Here is a 20,466-nt window from a genome sequence, read left to right as displayed (position 1 = left end):
AGGCCATTACTGAATGTGACAGCCCAGGCCAGGTGGCTCTCCTGGCACTCGCTATTACACCTTGGACAACACGGAATGTTCATAAATGTGCTAAATCGGTCACAAGCTTTGCTGGGAGGCTGTTAGGTCTCAGTGCCACTCTCTCACTATCTTCACGCCCTCACCAGGGCTGGCGCCTTTCCCTCAATGGCCAGTTTTACTTTGAGGCGGGTAGAGAGGACCTAGAAGCGAAAGCAGGTAGACTTCTGGGCTCTGCTCCTGGCTCACACAAAATCCGTAACAAATCTGAGGGGCTGCGGCCTACAGCTCCAGCCTCTTCTGTGACTTGACAGGCCACTTTTCCCCAAACGGAAGGATCCCGGAATAGGGCCGGCCTTTGGAAGCACCGCCATGCCAAGTGTCTAAGGGCAGACACTCTTTGGAGGCCAAGAAGGAGAAAGAATTTCTCCCAAGCCTACGCTTATCACAAACACTTCCCTGAGACCCGTTCACTGGAATCCCTCGTCGCGAGCTGCCAGGAGTCATCGCCGAGGCGGGGACACACAGGCCAACCCCCGCCCCGGTCGGACGGGGACTGAAAGGAGAGAGAAAGGCCCGAATGGGGCTGAGGCTTGGGAACCCGGAAAATAAAGGCCGGGCGGGGTGGAACAGCTGGAAAGATCAAGGAGCACGGAAGATGCCCGCCCCACGCTTCTCCACGCCGCGCTCTGGCTGGGCGGTCATCCCTGCGAGAAGCTGTGATTGGACGTCGGAGCCCTGCGCGCTGATTGGCCGCGTGGGCGAGGCGGACGAGAGCCGTGCGCAGCGGCGTGTGTGGGGCCGTGTGCAGACCCGCGTGTGGCGCAGGCAAGGACTCTCCTGGAAATAAACAGCCACTACCGTGTGAGCCGCTTACTTGGGCCTGCCTCTCAGTCTCCGCCGCCGCGAGCCCTCTCCGACGCAGACGGTGAGGACCGGGAGTGGGGGTTGGGACTGGGGAGAACCGCTCTGCGGGCCCTGGTCGGAGGCGGACGAAGAGGGTAGGGAGCGGTGAGGCGGCGATGGCGGCCGCACTTTGGCCTTTTCCGCTCTGCTGCGTCAGGCGGGAAACTCTGCTGCCACCGCCACCTCGGGGCCGTGTTTCCGGCCTCTTGCAGTTGGGCGACCCTCCCGTCCTTTTTTCCTTTCTGGGAAGCTGGGCCCCCACGCGTCGTGGCTTCTCCCAGGGCCAAGGCCGCACTCCGGGCCATAGCGTTCCAGCAGATGAGGCCCCGGCTCACTTGGGACTGAGGCTGTGAGACTTCGAGGGACTCGGAATGCGAGGCGGAGGGGCATTTTGGCGGGAACTTATTAAAAGGGGACCGTGTGGTGCGAAAAAGCCCTTGGTATGGATGCGGCGGGGTGGGGAGGGATGGGGTTAGATACTAAATGCAGGCCATAAGATGGGTTAGTGGGCCTGGCGGGCCATTTGCCGAAGGTTCTCATGCACTTAGAAAAGGGTCCTTGAAGTTGTTTTTGCTTTTAGAATGATAGGACATCCCACTGGAAGGCCTGAGAGTTTCGGGAATTCATAGTATCCATACTTGACAGCTTCCCAGTTCTTCAATTTTTATCGTCATTCAAGTGCTAAGTTATTTGTCTTAACATTGCAATTCGAAAAGGGGCAGCTAGGGCCCGCTTTCAATGAATCAACACTACCTAAGTTAGAGGGGCCTTTTAAAAAAATCCTGTTATCAGAAAAAACCAAACCATGAATTTGTCAAGTCTCCATAATCATAGCACAGCATTCATTAGATTAATTAAACGAATACTGTTTATTCTAAAAGTGAGAAATGATGGTTAATTAGCCAGGCTCCTAGATTTTCTAAATGCGAAAACCTGCTTTAGAAAGGCATCATCGCTCGTATTTGGGTTTGCGTGTTAATTTTTTTATGGGTAAGGATTTTGCTTGTTGCCACATGTTAACCACATTGCCTCAAACACTTCCAAGGAAGTGACATCTGGTTTTCTGGGGTCTTAGAAAAAGAAAGCATGGCTTATTTTGACTCCAGATAGTGTGTAAAAGGCTGATTTCATTTTTTTGTTTCTTACAAGGTGAAGAAGGATTCATTTATATCGTCTTGCCCCCAAATTTCAGGTTTTTAAAAATAAGTTTTCTTTGTTTCTTGTTGTATGACCTAGTTTTAGAAACATAACCATAACCAGTTAATTTCTGCATCACTGAGAATCTTTAATTAAATTAACAACTTTGTTTCTCTTTTGCTTTAGCATCATAAATTGTAAGTTGGAATTTGAGGGCTTTAATAAGATGTATGAAATGAAGTTCCTACCTCTTAGACTTTTTTTTCTCCTTCCCCTGCAAAGCAGTTATTTTCAAATGCTTCTCAAAAAATCAGTGATCGTGGCTTAATCAAACACCTCCAAGTTTCGCATATGGAGATACATGCTCCTTTTTAGCTTGTTGAGCCTTATTCTCGTCTACAAGAAGCTCTCTTGTGTGTTGGAGTATAAAAGGAATGATTTATTAGATTCCCTATAGCTGAACAAAGAAGTTTTTTTCCAAATTGCAACTCTTGGCAACAGAATTTTTAAAAAGCTAACAGGTTTAACAGTATATGTTTGTGTACTTATGTACTTGATGTCACATAACTTGGGTTAAGTTTTTCTTAGCAACCACAGGTCCACATTTCTTTTCATAATGATAACGAGGGGTGATGTGTATCTTCGTTTGATATTTTTTGAGAGTGATGTTTCAAACATGCAGTCTTGAATATTTTGAGCCAAATCAGTGGAAGACCAAGGGTCAAGTATTATTACACCAGCATTTGAACATCTGGAACTGGCAGAGTGATTTTTTTAAAGGTATTATTAATGGGTTTTGTAGTATGGTAATGACCATTTGGATCCTTTTTATCTTTTAAAAATCTAATAAAAATATGTGGTATATACATGGGAAGGTACCACATCAGTGCTTACAAGCAGTAAGAGCCACAATTCGACTTCAGGCTTACCTCATTTTATTGCACTTTATCCCAGCAGATGTTGCATTTTTTTACAAATTGAAGGCTGGACCCTCTACCAGCAAAAAGATTAAAACTCTTTACTGCTGTGGTCTGGAACCAAACCCACAGTATCTCTTACATGTGCCTGTAATTGGTAAGATTGGTTTGTTGGCTAAACATTTGACCATGAGAGAGATTTTGCTCTTTTATTTTTTTCCCTGCAGGAGTGAGAGTTGTTTTTGTGTTGTTGTTGTTGTCGTGGTCGACGTCCTGGGCCGGGGCGGGGTGGAGGGGGGGGTGCTAGGTGTGCGCGCACACTCTGAAGAATTTTTGGCTTTCCTCTTCTAGCCTCCTGACAGTAAGTGGAGAACCAGGAGACTGATGCCAAGGCATTCTGGCCTGCTGTGTGGAGAATGCTCTTTCTTGGTACTGTCTCACTTAATAGAATTCCTATTCTGATAGTGTCAGATGCTGTTGCAGTAAGAGGGTGTTGCTTAGAGATTCCAGTAAAACTGCATCATTTTCATGTTGTATGTAAAAAGCTGCTGGAATATAAAAATGAGAGCTGTGGCCACCAAAATTCAAGTTGTACATCAACTGGTTCTGTTAATCAGGAATATGAGAGAGTAGTACAGTGATTACCTGGAGTAGCTCCAAAATTACAAATAGGGATATTAACTAGTAAAATTGGATGCCAGTCTTTGGGTTTGTGGTAGCACTCTTAACTTATTCCTTGAAGAAGGTTAGAAGAATATCTGTCTTGGCTTAAAATTCAGGAAAGCGTGATGTAAATAAATTTATTTATGGCTGTGGATTTTTAAATGTAGAATTTTAAAGTATATTTGAAATAATAGAACATAATCTGAAATTCAGATTAACGTGCTTCATACAGTTATTTGCTTTATAGTAGTAACACTCTGTATAACATTTTTGAAGTAGGGAGTGAATTGGTATACTATTCTGATAACTGTTTTTGTGTACTTTATTATCCCTTAGTTCTAACAAAAGCCTCTACAGAGGACTGTTGAAATCCTGACTTTAGAACTTTCTAGTTACATGGCTTTGGGTAAGTCATTTGGTCTCAGATCCCCAGTTTCTTCATGAGTAAAATGGGAGCAAGAATACATAACTTGCAGGGTTTTAAGGATTATAGATAATATATTGATTAACCCTTGACTCATTGTAGATATTTAGCTGTTAACTAAAACCCTTCAGGGGTAACCAGGGCAGGCAGAAATGTATGTAAACAATAACCAAGGTCATATGGTAAATGCAGAAACCAGGATAAGAACATACGATTGCTCCCAGTATTGTACTCTGTTCCCCATTATTCTGACCAGAGTGCAGGTAATATACAATGTAATTTCCTTCCAGTCTTTGTGTGGTTTGTTTCTGTTAACAGTCTGAAGTGCTTTAGTACCCTGTTGGAACACTAAACTGATTTATTAAAGCAAGCATAAAAATTGGTGAGTGCTTTCGTGGGGGCAAAATCTCCACTATGGCCTAAATGCAGTTAGGTCAACAATGTGGATGAGTCAGAGATAATTGTAACCTTGGTGAAAATAACTAGAGATAGAGCAGGTGTGAATATATACAGCAGTGTTAGGAAAATCGTATTAAAAAAATAAAGCTACCTAGATCCCCATCATACTTTGTTACCCCTCCTCCCCACGCACACACACAACACTTTCCTTCTTATTTTAAATATATTTGTGGGGTGACTTATGTTCTTTAATTCATTGGATCTCATTGTTAGTCTTGGCCATGTACTGTTAAGATTTAACTAGTTTACTGGCTTTGTTCTTATATAAAAAATGTGGTACGATTACTGATATTAGTGAAGATAAAATAGCATAATCATTTGTGTTTTGATACCAATTCAAGGGTTTAAACCTTAAAGCCTAGAAGAGTGCAAAATCTGTAAAATAGACCTCTTTAGTTTACAATACATAGTCCCTCACAGTGAATCTTCAAGCTTTTCAAACAGTATCTTGACTGCCTTTACAACTGCTGCCTGGTTGCCCTGTGCTTTCACCATATCTTTAGGTGTAGTTTGTGTCATTAAAATCTGATATAAAAAAATCAAAATGGAAACAAAATTTGATTTCTGTTGAAAATGTGAAGTCATTTAGAATTCAACTATTTTTTTCTCTTCATTCAGGAAGTAGACTTTGTGAAATATGTGAAATAGGAAACGGGTGTAAGAGTTAGCCCACCTAAGCCTGCTATGTAGACATTAGACTGAGTTCTGTCTACTTTTAAGCAGTATAACTTAATTGGAGTAAGAGTGGAAAAGAGAAACTGTGTAAGCAGAGGACATAAAGCCTGGCAGTTTTTAAAAATGAGGATCTGTTAAGCACGTGGCACCTGGCAACAGTTCTCATCACAGATAGTTTTATCATCTTCCTTTTCCAAATAAGGACAAGTGGAGGTCAAGTGCCTGAGGTAACATAGTAAAAGTAAATCCTTAAACTGGGTCAAATGGTTAACCCAGGGTAACCTAATGGTCCCAAAATCCTACTGGGTAAGGATATATTGGTGTAGATACTGCAATGATTTTTAGCAGCAAAAGGAAGAAAATACGCTCTCTTGCCTGGCAACAGTGAAAATGCAGTATTTTATCTTTTAAGTTAGTATATATGTGTGTTTTGTGGCATTCTGTAGAATATTACTGAGGTTGGTTGTGATTTCTTGGAGTAACAGGAAGAGCCTGGGAAGCAGGTTACAGGTCCCGGCTTGGCTGCTGAGTAAGCTGGAGTGAAAATTTCTGTTGTATAGGGGAATTTTATTAAATAATCTTAAATGTTCTTGAGTTTAGAGTGATTGTAGTTGATCCTTCATGAGTACCTAATTGAAAATACATTGTTGCTTTGCACACTGGTGTGCTGCAAGAATTTTTAAAATATGCAATACCTGACTGTTTAGTCAGGGGCACTGATCTCTTTTCCCTTAGGTTGTCAAATTTAAAAAATGACAACAGCTAACACAACAATATCCATCCCGTGTGAATGAATCCAAATTACATCTTTTTTTTTTTTTTTTTTTTTTTTTTTTTTTTGGTCAGATTGGCGAAAAACATTTTTTTGGCATGCTGCAGCATTTTATAGTAAATAGTTTATGTGTGCCTTGAGATGAAGAAGGTTGAAAATCACTGCTTTAAACTAATGATGCAGTGACTCATGATAGCAAGAATTTAGGTATTTTATTGTCAGTACTTGACTAGGTTGGATTGGGTCTGTAAAAGAAACATAATTTGTTTTCATTCAACAAATGACTACTAGGCCTCCCACCCCCCAAAACAGTTAAAATAGAACTGTGTAAATACTAAAAGAACAATGATAATTTTGATAATTCAAAGATGAATCACTCTGCCCTCAAGGAATGTGATAAAATGCAAGTATAATAGTGCCATCAGACAAATACTAACAAAGTGTCCTGGGTCTTAATAGGAAGGAGAGTTCCAGGCTGGGAGATGTCAGATTGTTTTATAGAGTTGGCATTTGAGTTGGCCCTTGAAGGTTGGAAAAGGTTGTGGCAGGTGGAGGGGACAGAGGCAAGTGCAGCAAAATTCTAGCCAAGAGCAGTCGTAGGCCTGGAGAATCACAGAGCTTTGTCTCAACTCTGCTTTACCTTACTGCCTTTAGTTTTCCTAACAAATAGTATGAGATTCTCTTAAGACCTTTTGGCCAAATACATTTGTATATGACTATTGGGATGGGACCTTCCTCCTAGGATAAGTAGCATGGCTCTGAAACATAGTGGGAATCTGGTAGTTTAATGTTACTGCAGAGATGACTATTTTCAAGGGGCTCAGTGAAAATGTAGACCTGCTGACTGGCTGTGATTGGGCCTAAGAGAGTGAAAGCAGATTGCTACACATTATCTGAGCACACTGGGATATGCCCCACTGATGATGGATTTTGGAATATTAATGAAGTTAATGTTTCCTTTCCCTTTAAGACTTAGTGGGGTTTCTAAAAGCTTAATTTACTCCAGTAAACAAATGTATGTGAGATTAAAATTTGTTGATGCCAAAACAAGCAATTAAAACAAGTTTCAGTGTATAAAATTCTACCTTTGCCACTGATTTGTGCTCGTCTTTCAGCAGAATAGTTTTTTTAATTGCAATCTAAATGGAAACAAACTGCTTTCTCTAAATTTGTAGTTCATGTAGAAATCACATTTTAACCAACTTTCAATTAGGAATCAGGGTAGGAAGAAGTAGAGTTTTGTGTTTAACATGAAATTGTTATTTTAGCTTATTGTCTTCTTTCTAAAATAGTACTTTTCTTGTCTTTTTCTTTTTCTTTTTTTTTTTTTCTGTTCATTTTGTGTCTGGGTCCCCAGAACGGAGAAAAAAACAGTTCATGAAGAATCTGCACATAGGTTAGTCAGTTCTGGAGTAGCTAAATCTTTTTAAACTAGTACTTCTGTGCTGAAAGTAAACCTAAAATTTTAACTGCTGACTTTTTCACTGATAAATATCTGATGATTCATTTATAGCATACTTTCTTTGTACTTTACTATTATGAAATAAACAAGAGGTTCTTTTAAAACAGTAGTCTAAAGGGGAGATTGCTCAAATTTTCATTTTTTTTTTTAACTTAAATGCATGTTGACTATTGGATTGTCCTGTTTTCTAAAAGATAGTGTCGTGTCTAAATATTAAATTTTAAAATACTTCATATTGCCTGAATTATCTTATATTAAGGAAGTGATTGTTTCTGTGTAAAGAACTCATTGAGAATAGTTAAATGTGCTCAAATAGGTCTGACTGTAAAATGGAGAAGATAGAAAATGAAGAAAATGGAAATGAGGGAAGGATGAGGTGCTGTAATCAGCTTTTATCTGTGATTATTTTATGTGCCATTCATTTTTTTCACCCTGCCTGTTCTCTTAGGTGAAAACCAGCTCTTCACATGATTTAGAATAACACCATTTTAGAAAACAAATGTAATCTCAAATTTTGCAAAAATACATTTTTAATCTTCCCTGACTGGTTTCTTCTAACTAGAAATGTGCTTTATGTATCTGAAACCACTAACTACAAGTATCCCATATAGGTGTTGCCCGATATGGTTTTGGGGGGCAGGGGGTTGGTAATATGTTTATATGACAAGTGGCAAGAACTGGTTGAAAGATTGATCCGAAAGGTTATCCTGAAACTGATTGCAGAGAGGTAGGATAAGTAAATATTAAACTTAAAAAAAAATCGACTATGGAAGCTTTTGAAATTCAACTTGAGCTTAAATTTTGGTCCCTGGATTCCTGTGCAACTTGATAAACTGTTATGCACCGTGTACTGACTTAAAGGTGCTATGGTTTGTTTGGGTGATTCCACTATCCAGTCAATCTATATGAAGCAGTGTGTTTTGCTAGATCGTGGTGCTTGTGCTTGGCTTTGAGAGGGTATTTTAAAAATGTCCTGACCGGTGTGGTCTGGGCATCTTAACTGCAAAGCGAAAGGCCCCTGGTTCAATGCCTGCTCAGGGCACATGCCTGGGTTGTAGGTTTAGTCCCTGGTTGGAGCACGTGCAAGAGGCAACTGATTGATGTAACATCTTTAATAATAATAATTTTAAAAAATATGTACTGCCCTGGCCAGTATAGTCCAGCTGGTTGGAGCATTGCCCAATAACCAAAGGATTGCAGGTTTGATTCCTGATCGAGGCACATACAGGAGGCAGCAGGTTGATGTTTCTCTCTCTCCCTTCCTCTCTAAGCAATGAAAAAATGTCCTTGGGTGAAGATTAAAAAAACAATAAAATTAAAAACTTTTGTGTGCCATTGCTTGAAACTGGAATTAGATACGGAAGTTTGACGATGTAAAGGTTACATTATTTTTAGCTAGTCCCTTTTTTAAAAGCCACTTTACCAGGAGTTTGTCCTGCAACATTCCATTTCCATTCCTTTCCAGGAATAGCCTGTTTATTTTTAGATTGTTACATAAAAGTATAAAATTCATTTGCTTTGGTAGGAGTTTGCTTTCATTTGGAAAAAAATAATACAATAAAGGAGTCTGTTATGAAATTCCAAGTAGCTTTGTTTTAAATGTAAAATTACAGAACAATTTGAAAATAGAAAAATAGAAAAATATACATGGTCCCAGTGCTTTAGGTGGTATTAGCATGTTAGTGTACCTCTTTGTTGTTTTTCTGATATTTTTGACATACTTTTCCCTCTAGAGGTAAAATTTGTATCTTGCATTTCTATTAATATATCTGCTCTGAAGACTCAAATCAACATGCAAGCGCTATAGTATAACTAGGCACTATGTAGGTGCTGTGGTTGCAGAGAGAAAGTATTATTCACCTACCCTTCACAGAATCTAAACTGCAGCTCCACTGGTTTGGGTTACTCCAATTTTCTAGTCAGTAAATTACTTCAGTTGCCCAAAATAAAGTTTACTGGCCGATAACCATGAAAAGTGTATATTAGGTTGGACCTGGAATGAGGTATTACTAATTATGTTTAGTAATGGGTGTTCATTAATACCCTGAGAATTCTATTACCCCACCAATAACCAAATTAACATTTGTATATTGATCTTATATATACATAATCTTGATATACTTAACAATCAAGAATTGTATGAAAATATATGTAATGTTTGGCAGTTTTTCACTTTTAATATATTTCATACTGTGTGTATAGGTGCCTAAGCATGTAGTTGTGCAATTATTCTTCAAACCAGAATGTTTGCTGGCTTCCCTCCCTCCCCAGAATAAATACCCCAAAACACAGAAAAGGCAAATAAAAGGTAAAAGTAATTGCAAGTGGTTAAATGTTGTCATTTTTAATATTTCGAAGATCTAACTGCAGCCATGAGCAGCAATGAGTGCTTCAAGTGTGGACGATCTGGCCACTGGGCCCGGGAATGCCCTACTGGTGGAGGCCGTGGTCGTGGAATGAGAAGCCGTGGCAGAGGTGGTTTTACCTCGGATAGAGGTATTTTTGTCAAATAAAAAATTTTGAAGTACTTGAATATTTTTTAATATCAAGACTGGTCTAATTAGCTAAATTATTTTTGTTTCTGCCCGAAATAGGTTTCCAGTTTGTTTCCTCGTCTCTTCCAGACATCTGTTATCGCTGTGGTGAGTCTGGTCATCTTGCCAAGGATTGTGATCTTCAGGAGGATGGTAAGTATTTAACACTTCTCATACCCTTCTGGAACTTGGAGAGGTGAGCATACACGTAACATTGGAAAAGATTTTCCACCCTTGTGATTTCATATTTTGTGGTGTAAAACATAGCAACGTTTTGTAAAGATTTTATAGTCTTGGTCTGCTTCTTTTTCTTACTGTTGAAGCCTGCTATAACTGCGGTCGAGGTGGCCACATTGCCAAGGACTGCAAGGAGCCTAAGAGAGAGCGAGAGCAATGCTGCTACAACTGTGGCAAACCAGGCCATCTGGCTCGTGACTGTGACCATGCAGACGAGCAGAAGTGCTATTCTTGTGGAGAATTTGGACATATTCAAAAAGACTGCACCAAAGTGAAGTGCTATAGGTAAGTTAGAATGTTGCTGCAGGAACGCTAATTGTAGAGATCATTTTAGAGATGAATTAGCTATAAATGGAAAGAATTTGTGGATCAGTACATTTCACTGAAAGTTGGCCGTTTCCAGATGAGATGGATTTTTGGCATACATAACCAGCAACCTATCTGTACATTAGTTAGTATTCTGCCATGATAGCTTATGACAGCTGGACAGCTTACACAACTTTGGAATTTTTAATGTGTTAAAAATAAGAATGTTGTAGGTTTTGATGTGTACATACCTTTGCAGTCTTACAGATTATTTTGCATAAAGATATAACATCTTGGTCCTGAATGGTGTAGCTCAGTAAGTTGGGCATTGTTCTGGAAACCAAAAGGTTGCCAGTGTGATTTCCAGTCAGAGCACATGCTTGGGTTGTGGGCCAAGTCCCTGATTGAGGGGCACGTGAGAGGCAACTGATCGATATTTCTCTTGCACATCAATATTTCTCTCTTTCTCCCTCTCTTTCCATCTCTCTAAAAGTATATCAAATCTTTCGTCTTTTTTTTTAAGATACAATATCTTGTCCTGTATTTGGGTTTTGATGTTGGTTTATATATTTTGGGGAAATTTTAATTTTCTGGCTTTGCTGCACAATTGAGTAGCTTTGTTATCTAATTTGTTCTTGCTTTTAGGTTAGGGTTTAATGATAAGACTTACTGTCTTGAAAACAAATATGTTAATTTACTTGTCATTGCTTTTTGTTGCACAGTAACTATTGCTTTAGTACATTTTCTGAGCACCATTGTGAAACTTTTAATTTTTTTTTTTTTTAGGTGTGGTGAAACTGGTCATGTAGCCATCAACTGCAGCAAGACAAGTGAGGTCAACTGTTACCGCTGCGGCGAATCAGGGCACCTTGCACGGGAATGCACAATTGAGGCCACGGCTTAATTATTTTCCTTTGTCGCCCCTCCTTTTTCTGATTGATGGTTGTATTATTTTTTCTGGATCCTCTTCACTGGCCAAAGGTTGGCAGATAGAGGCTACTCCCAGGCCAGTGAGCTTTACTTGCCATGTAAAAGGAGGAAAGGGGTGGAAAAAAAATCGACTTTCTGCATTTAACTACAAAAAAAAAGTTTATGTTTAGTTTGGTAGAGGTGTTATGTATAATGCTTTGTTAAAGAACCCCCTTTCCATGCCACTGGTGAATAGGGATTGATGAATGGGAAGAGTTGAATCAGACCAGTAAGCCCGTTCTGGGTTTCTTGAATATGTTCCCATACAGAGGGTAAAAACCAATTCTGGAAGTGGCTGAGAGCTTCCATAAATAACTTTAATTTTAGCATAATGATGGCCTTGGATTGTCTGACCTCAGTAGCTGTTAAATAACATCAATTAACATCTGTATCAGGCCCTACATAGATCATACAGTTGAGTGGGAGTAAACAAAATAAAAAAATATGTGTGTTAATGTCTGCGAGGAAAATTGGGATAAAAATAGGATAAAAGCCTAAACAGGAACAACTTAGCATTGCTACTGGGTATACAAATGGTGATGGCAAAGGTTTAGAACACATTCGTTGCAAAGATGAAATCTAAAACCCAGAGTAAACATCTATGCTCAGAATAAGTATAATTTGGAGCTATTCAGGAATTGCAGAGAAATGCATTTTCACAGAAATCAAGATGTTATTTTTGTATACTATATCACTTAGACAACTGTGTTTCATTTGATGTAATCAGTTTTAAATGTCATGGAAAAAGCAACTGAAGTCCTAGAAAATAGAAATGTAATTTTAAAATATCCAATAAAGCTGGAGGAGGAAGGGGAGTTTGACTAAAGTTCTTTTTGTTTCAAATTTTCATTGATGTATATAGTGCAAAATGCCAAATTAAAGAGGGGAAAGTGGAGTACTGAAAGTTGACAGTTTGGACTCTTCTTTTTGTATTAACTCAGTTGTGTCTTCAGGTAATGAAAAATACCTATTTTAAGGAAGCAGAGGGTTAGCTACTTCATTATCAGTTTTGCACAGATATAGAAGATTTAATTTTCTATTCCATTATAACAATGTCCTTTAGTTCTGTGTTCATGCTGAATAGTTATAATACCATTACTGTGTTTCAGCATTTTGTATTTTTTCTGGGCTTCTGAAATGTTGGATTCCTTGTTGTTTTTTTAGGATCTGATCTAGAGTTGAGATGGACTTTAGCAATCATTTAGTTCAATGAATTCACTTTATAGATGAGTTACTAGAAGTTTAATTTGCTTGAAGGAGGTACAGCTACCTAAAACATAGAACCTCAAGTATCCTTCCCACCCTGTGTCTTCCATTCTTTTTTTGTCCCTCCTCTAAACCAAATACAATTTGTGGCATGTTTCCCCAACTTCATTTTTCTCTTCACAATGCCATGTGGTTTATTGGGTGTATTGTAAATTTTTCATCCTTATAGTAGAGTCTGGTCAATTTTTGATGGTATATTACTGCAGTGTTGAGATGTCGGTGTATCAGCTGTACTGTTCCTCTTCCAACTTTGTCAAATTAATAGTTCAAAGCAGGCAAGAAAGAAGTCATAGCAAGGTTTATCACTTTATAAATACAGGCTTATATGTTTCTTTTTCATTTTATATTTTTACTTAGCACACTGTCCCAAATGTTAACTAAACATGTTAAATATGTTGGTAATCTTGGTTTCTACAACAGTGTGAGATGGCATAAGAAAAGACCTATTTTCAAAGGCATCACCGTTAAATGTAATATTCATCATCAGAGTTGGAGTGGTGGTGCATGCACATGGGACTATTTTCTTCCAAGGTTTCTCGCCTCAAGTAGAAAAACAAAATACAGCAAATGAGATATTTAGAACTGCTTTGCTTCGCCCCTTTCTTGGGCCTGCATTTGTAGTACCATAGTGACACCCTTTGATACACATAATTAAGGATCTGTTTGTTCACAGCTGACTACAAAGTGTTCTTAGATAAGAGCATTTGTATTGATGTCAGTTACAGGGCACAACATGAAAATGTGTTTTGCAGGGAAATCAACCTCATTACTAGGAACCAATGGATAAGAAACCCAAATAATGAGCTTGAAGTGAATTCTTCCAGGAGGTATGGACTGCAAGGAAACCACTGCCCTGTGTTTCTCTTAATTTTTGTTGAGATTCTCATTCCTGTAAGCTAGATAAAAGATAAGGATTTTTCTTGCAACATGGGTTGAGGGGGTGGATGAAGGAAGATAAATAGAGGTAATACAGTGAATTTTGCATTGTCTAAAGGGTAAGACTTACCTTGCTCTTATATCCCTGTTAAGTTTTGCTCCCTTTTTGCCTACTTCTAAAATAGCTATTTCTCTTTAGCACTTTGAAGATTAATTTACTGACTTAAATGAGTAGATCAAAAAGTCTTAAATGGCCAGTTTTTCCAACCCAGGTCCGGTCAGGGTTTATCGATTGCATTTGGTTAAATTTAATCTCTTAATCTCTCCACCTCTGCCCACTTTTTCTTTTTGTAACCTTGAGGTTTTGAAGAAAAGTTTTCTTGAGTGTCCTGTATTTACTGATTGTTTTTTAGTGTCCTATATTTACTGATTCTCTTTTTCTTCAGGTGTCGTTTAGTATTTTCCTGGTCTAGAGGCTTGATTATCATGTTTGGCTTGCATTTGCTCTGACAAGAATATTTTAAAAGTGTGTAATGTTGCATTATGTCAGTTTTACTGTTGATACAGAACTTGATCACTTAAAATATATCATTTTTTTGTTACAGTTACAGACATTTCTCTTGAAAATTTAGTAATTGTCTCTTGGTACCCTTCACTTAATGCTTTTAGCATTATCTGTTTATGTTCATAAACTTGTTACATGAAAGGAAAGAATGTAGTTCTGGTTTAGTAAAACCACATTACACTGGGAGTTATATAGTGTACTTCCATAGTTTTGACATTCTTTATAAATACTGAATATCACCTAAAAAAAAGTAAGAATAAGTTGGTTTTCTTAGTAGGAAGTCACATTTCTGTTAAAGTTGTTGGCGAGAATCTTCCAAAATGAATGTTTATATGTCATATCTTGCAAGATTTTGCCTGGGAAGATTTTGAATTATTTTGATTTTTTTAAATATGTTAAATTATTCATGGTACATGCTGTCCTTAGCATGTAGCAATTCTGGGGTCAGGAGGCCAGACACTTGGTTTTCTAATTATGGCAGAGCATGAGATTTTTTTTTTCTGGGAAGTGCGCAGAAAGCTTATTTAAAGTTTAAAGAACTTGTGTGCCTGAGGCTGACTATCCACTGTGACCTGCCTGGTTAGGAATTTATGATCAGATCACCCTGTAAATTACTTCTCATAGAGTCCTTTTTTTCCATCTATAGTTCCCCCTTTTGGTCAAATCAATTTAAAAGGATGCATCAATGACCAAGCTTTTGGTTGGATAGTCATCTGACAGTGATAGGAAGGTTCATTCCTAGGAATTCTCAGTATTGATGTCAAAACGATAGAATCTGAGTTGAGGCTGAATTTTTCTAAAATAGGGAAGCGGGGTAAATGGAAGGCAGTTAGGTCTTATGGCCTTCATTGCAATAAAAATCGTTCTGAATTGTTTCTGTCCTATGACTTATGTTACTTTCTGTCTCATTTGGCATTTAGTACCTGGCATATAGTATTATATTTACATAAGCCACAATGAGTACTAACAGTTACATATGTTCAGTAATCAAACAGTTGAACTATATAGAAAAACCCAAAGAATAGGTGTAACTTATTGCTGATACTATGTAATTCATAGTATTATATGGTTATATATCGTATATACATAACTGTATAATGATATGCAGTTGTATAATTAGCAGACAGATAAATGCAAACAGTGGATTCTGAGTTCAGTATGAATCCATAGGTATTGATGTCTTGTTGATGTTTTGGGTTGCTGTCTATTTCTGGTATTAGTGGCTTCTCATCCTCAAGGAGTCTTTGATTTCCACAGATGGGTAGATGTCCATTCATGGTTAGGCACCTGATAAGGTCCCTTACAGTGAGATTGAAGACTGTCTTAACAATGTTCTTTCCAAAAAGCAAAATATGGAGTGATCAGTCAGTGATTTTTTAAGGTCTTTGTCTCCTGGGAGCTTGCTGTAAAAGGAAGCCGTTACAACTTCTTGAAGTGACTGTCAAACTTTGGCAATAGTGTAAGATGTATCCTTTCAATAGTGGTAACTCCTAAGTTCCTTTATCTGAGTCTAGTGTAAGTGCACTGTGATACAAAAAGAAAAAAAGAAAAGTGGAGAGCCAGGGAGCATGGAAGGACCAGGTAGCCATCTTGGGTTTCCCATATCCCTGACTATTTAATTTACAACCATTATTTACCCATAAAATAGACCCTAAAGATTTTCATCACTTATTTTACTATTCTTCCCAAGTGATTTCTTCAGGTGTTTGAGGTGTTTTGGAGGGGGGAGAGAGACCCCAATCAGGAGACCCCCTTGCCTCCACCTAGATTTTTATCTTGCTGCAAGAGATGAATTCAAGCAAGAGACAACACATATAGTGGAATTGAGATAGCAAGTTTATTTATGAAGCACACATGATCACAAAGCTTCAAGCAGGCACCCAGTTAGTCTAAATGCCCCAGGTGTAGAGGAAAGAAAGAAAATTCTATACACTTGAGCCGAAGCTGCAAGTGGGTACTTAGCTAATATACGTATGCTATCAGGGTTCAGGGGTTATATACTTGAGTCAGTTATTCTAGGTTTCTCCTCCTCTTGTCCTTTGGGAATAATGTAGTTAGTAAAGGCTCTTTGTCTCAGTGAAATTGTTACAGAAGCTCCCTTTCCCAGCATAGGCTCCCCTCTTCTTCCTGTGCAGTTCCCACTTGTGATGTTCAGAACACCCTGCGATCTTAGTAAGATTTTTACAGAAGCCCCTCTTTTCTCAACACAGTCTTCAGGGACTCCCCTTCTGCACTCCTTTTGCTTGTGATGCTCAGGACACCTGGCAGTTTTGTCAAACTAAACTCATGACTGCTGAGTTAATTGGTGAGGCTTATCTTCCTTTTGCCTTTAGCCTCCTGTATTAAGTTCTTTGTTAGATTGTAGTAATGAGGGCCCTGTCTTTTATTTTGCCTCTGGCCGCTCATTCCTAGCTGCTGCCTAACGGACCTTCTGAAACACCTCAGCGTCATTTCTACGTATTTTGAGATTTTTAACCGTAAAACGATAGTGTGTAATGAAAACTAATAAGTAATCAATTAGCATTCTTTATCTTGAACATTTTATAACCTCGAGAAATACTTATCACAGACATAAAAAATTGATTATTTAATATAAACTTGTTTTTGTAAAACCCAGGCAAAATAGAGACATGCATGTTTTACTTAAACCAAAAACTTAAGCTAGCTTTTATTTACTAATGATGAATCTTTGATCATGTGAACTTGAAGAGCATTTAAGTTACTTTCTGTACTTCTAAGAATTTTAGAATAGTCAATTCTTACAAGTGCTTGCCTTTAAAAATTTTAGCTATCATCTAGAGGTAGAAAATTATTTCACATATACAACATACATAATATAGATACATGCAGACACAGACCTTATAGCCATGAGAAACTGTAAAACAACAATTGGATTAAAATTTTGCCCTGGAGGCATTTATAATTTATATGTCCTTGATCAGTCAGGTTACAAATGGCCTCCTCTCTTAAAATAAGACCAGCCATTTTTAATACCTCAAAGAATGGGGTTGACACCTAAATGACATGATAGGTTGATAATACTTACCCAAATCCTCTTAAAAGCTTTGAGAGACCAATTAAATGTTTTCCATTCATTATGCCTATTTTATAGTTTTCTAATTGTACAAAAATTAATTTAGAAGTGTCAAGGATCCTCATTTCAGCCATCTTAGTAGGCTGACAGTTGTGGGACTTGTTGGCCTCAGAGGGATGATTTCCCATCTTAATTTTGAGATTTGTAGAGTCTGAACAAACTTCTAGGAAAAGTCAGCTCTTACATGACATCTCCATATGAGTTAAATGCAGTAGATATTCCTAGATGATTGTCTCATGCCCTAGAGGAAGTATTGCCCTAGGCTATCCCACAGATTCTTAATCACCTAAGATTACCTGAGTAAAGGCCAGTAACAGTTTACCAGATGCTGCTGCAACCACAGTGCTTTCCAAGGCAATGGCACATCTCAGGTTGCCCTGCCTTTTTTCCCCAAGGCTCCCTCCCACTGGCTTTGAGATCAGAATTAGTTGTGCTACTGCAACCCATGACTCTGGCTGTCCATCTCTGCCACCCTGGGTTTAGGGATCTGAAAAACTATCATCCCATTGGATATTCAAGTTGGGGAGGCAAGCATCCTTTCCCTTTAAGAGCCTAGGAGTTCTTTCTCATTTAACCAGCAAAGATTTTGTTCAGACTCTCAGTAAGCAATCCATATTAAAAAGAAGTTATGGCCCTGCTATTTAGGCCCAGAATTCCAAGAGAAACTCATCTAAACTCATTCAGTGCAAAGCAGGAAACCAGTGGGGTACAATGGGCCCCTGTTGGTACCTAGCTAGCGTAGAGCCCGGGTCCTTTTATGAGTTTTATTATGTAAGCCAGACTGATGATGTATTCCAGGTAGCAAGATCTCAGATGTACCCCAGTTCCATCAAATTTTCATGTGCTTAGCAAAGCTACACTGTTAATACCTTCTGTTTGCGTATTTTTTGCTTGTCTAGCAAAGCAGTTTTTAAAATGTTAATTGGACTGATTTGTGCGTTCTTGTAAGTTGTATTGACACTTAAAAACAACTGAAAAGAGTCCTCTTTCCTCTTAGGAATTCATTCCTCCTCAAGGAATCAGTATGTTCTATTGCATGATGGAATTAACTTAGGGGCTCATTGGTTGCATCGAAGGCACCTATGCACATTGTTGTGAGTTTTCAGGAATCCAGAGCAGCATTACACTGCAATGTACAAAAAAATTGCGCATTTCTCTTTTATGAGTAGCATAGCACTTTGGCATGGTTGACTCTTCCAGAAAACATTTAGATTATGCCCTCTGGTACAAGAGTATTTGTAACTTTGTCTGCTTAAAGTGCCAGTAGTAAAGCCTTGAGATTTTGATAAGTTTTTAGAGCGCACTTTTACCGTCTGTTTAGTAGTCGCCCGCCCCCCCTCCCCTCCCCCCTCCTCCTCCCCCCTCTCCCCCCCAATGTAAGAAGTGTACTTACAAAGTCACAGAGGTAGAAGTGAGCTGGCTGGGCTGTATAGACTCAGGGAACAAGTTAATAGAGGAAAAAGGCAGGCCCTGGGAGCTTAGGAGATAGAAAGCAAAGGCACATAATTAAGGAGGAAGGTGTAGGTGTGCAAGAGAGAGAAGAGGGAGCCACCATCTATTTCTTACTCCCTGTTTTGGATGTGTTTGCTTTCCTATAATAGTATTTGTTACAGTCTAAGATAAACCTCCATGACTTTACAATAAGTAAAATCATAGGTTCTCTAAAAGATTTTGAGTACATTGTTTTTGCGGGAGATCTAGGTATGTAATAATAAGCATTAGGCATTCCATTTGCTTCCTTCAACCTAAAGTATGGGCTACTGTTGTGACCCTTAATTCCTTGCTGTGCAAAGCATATAACTGCTCAAGCAGTTCAAAAGCATAAATCCTGGTGCATGCGCTCCCTTTTTCCCTTCTCTCTCTCCCCCCGCCCTCTAAAAATAAATTCTTTAAAAAATGTTTACCTAGAATCAGCCAATGAATGCATAGATAAGTGGAACAACAAATCAATGTTTCTCTCTAAAAGAAAAGCATTGATTAGACATGGATGAATGGTTTGGGGTCAGGAAAAGGTTTCTGGCTGATTTAGGCATAAACCCTTAAAGAAGGATGGCCATTTCATTCAGGGTATTTTAATTTGGAAAAGTCAAACTGTATTTGTGTATTAAATGATAAGGTCTGTCACACAGATGACATGATGTTCCAAGCTGTGATCACTTGCTTGTCTACCAATATTTTGGGTGACAGTTTTTACACAGTAAACCTCAGCAGATAGGCGGAGGTCAGAGCTTGCAGACCCTTTTTTCAGAAAATGACAGTTCAGAGGCAAGATTTTTGTTTTTTCCATTTTAGTTTTAGTTACTGAATTTAGAGGGGATGGGGAGAGAGAAAAACATCAATTTGCTGTACCACTTACTCCTTCATTCCTTGTATGTCCCCTGACCAGAGATCAAGCCCCGCCTACTTTGGCATATATTGACAATATTCCAATGTTTTTTTTTAAATGATACACCTGAGTGCAGAAGCAAGGACTTGGCACTGGCTTTGAAACCTTTTCTGATTCTCTGTTGTGGGTGGAAGAGAGCCTATTCACTCTAGTGGTTTTTATGTTAATATTCAGAATTATATCAGTTATCCTAGCTGCCAAGTAGATACTGACTTTTTTCAAAATTAATTAACTAGGTTTCTGATCAGATGGGTCACCATGGGTCGCTGTTCATCCCTGGTCCGGGCGACAGCTGCCAGGAGGATGGAGCTCATCGCAGGGAGTGCAGTGCTCTGGGATCTGAGGGTTACTGTCCTGGGCCAGCTGAGATGGGAGCATGGACTCTGAACCCTGCAGTGCCTGTCCTGGGGTGATTATGGATTGGAGGAGTAAACACAAGTCATCGCAAACACTTCTCTGTTTGCCAGGATAGGGGACATGGCTCTTCCCTCTAGTGAGGAAGGCCCCAAGCCCCTTGGTTCAAAGGCTTTTTATTGAAAAGGTTATCAGTGGGGCTAGGTAACAGGAATGCACAAGTTATCTCATTATATTGGTATGTTAATTATAGAGATTAGATGATGTTTTGAAGAAAACAAATGGTAGGAACACATCAAATTACATGGGTCCAAGAGGAGACTACTAAACAAGAGAGATGAGTAAACAGGAGAGCGTTGTAAACATAAGAGTGCCAAAGGGTATAGGGTTAGGGTCAGTGAATAATGTAAATTTCCTTCCCAGCATGAGCTGGCTATCATAACTTT

At 38.8% G+C, this 20,466-nt stretch overlaps 1 protein-coding gene across 6 annotated transcripts; it reads left to right on the top strand.

Moving 5' to 3' along the window:
• The first annotated feature begins 792 nt into the window (after nt 1–792).
• CNBP (CCHC-type zinc finger nucleic acid binding protein) lies at nt 793–14,446 on the top strand. 6 transcript variants are annotated; one of them, XM_054587471.1, is made up of 5 exons: nt 793–946; nt 9,792–9,908; nt 10,028–10,120; nt 10,291–10,489; nt 11,297–14,446. In XM_054587471.1, the coding sequence occupies exons 2-5, from the start codon at nt 9,806–9,808 to the stop codon at nt 11,412–11,414; spliced, it is 513 nt and encodes a 170-aa protein (XP_054443446.1). In that variant the 5' UTR covers nt 793–946; nt 9,792–9,805; the 3' UTR covers nt 11,415–14,446. The 6 variants fall into 6 exon arrangements, with proteins under 6 accessions (XP_054443446.1, XP_054443445.1, XP_054443448.1 ...); XM_054587470.1 differs by having other exon boundaries at nt 10,288–10,489; XM_054587473.1 differs by having other exon boundaries at nt 9,792–9,929; nt 10,058–10,120.
• Nucleotides 14,447–20,466: the final 6,020 nt, after the last annotated feature.

Source organism: Pteronotus mesoamericanus, unplaced genomic scaffold (genome assembly GCF_021234165.1).
Source record: "Pteronotus mesoamericanus isolate MK-2021 breed Mesoamerican mustached bat unplaced genomic scaffold, CSHL_Meso_final scaffold_118, whole genome shotgun sequence".
NCBI classification, from domain to species: domain Eukaryota; kingdom Metazoa; phylum Chordata; class Mammalia; order Chiroptera; family Mormoopidae; genus Pteronotus; species Pteronotus mesoamericanus.
The sequence above is the reverse complement of the archived record's forward strand: the minus strand, read 5'-3'. Positions and strand labels throughout refer to the sequence as shown.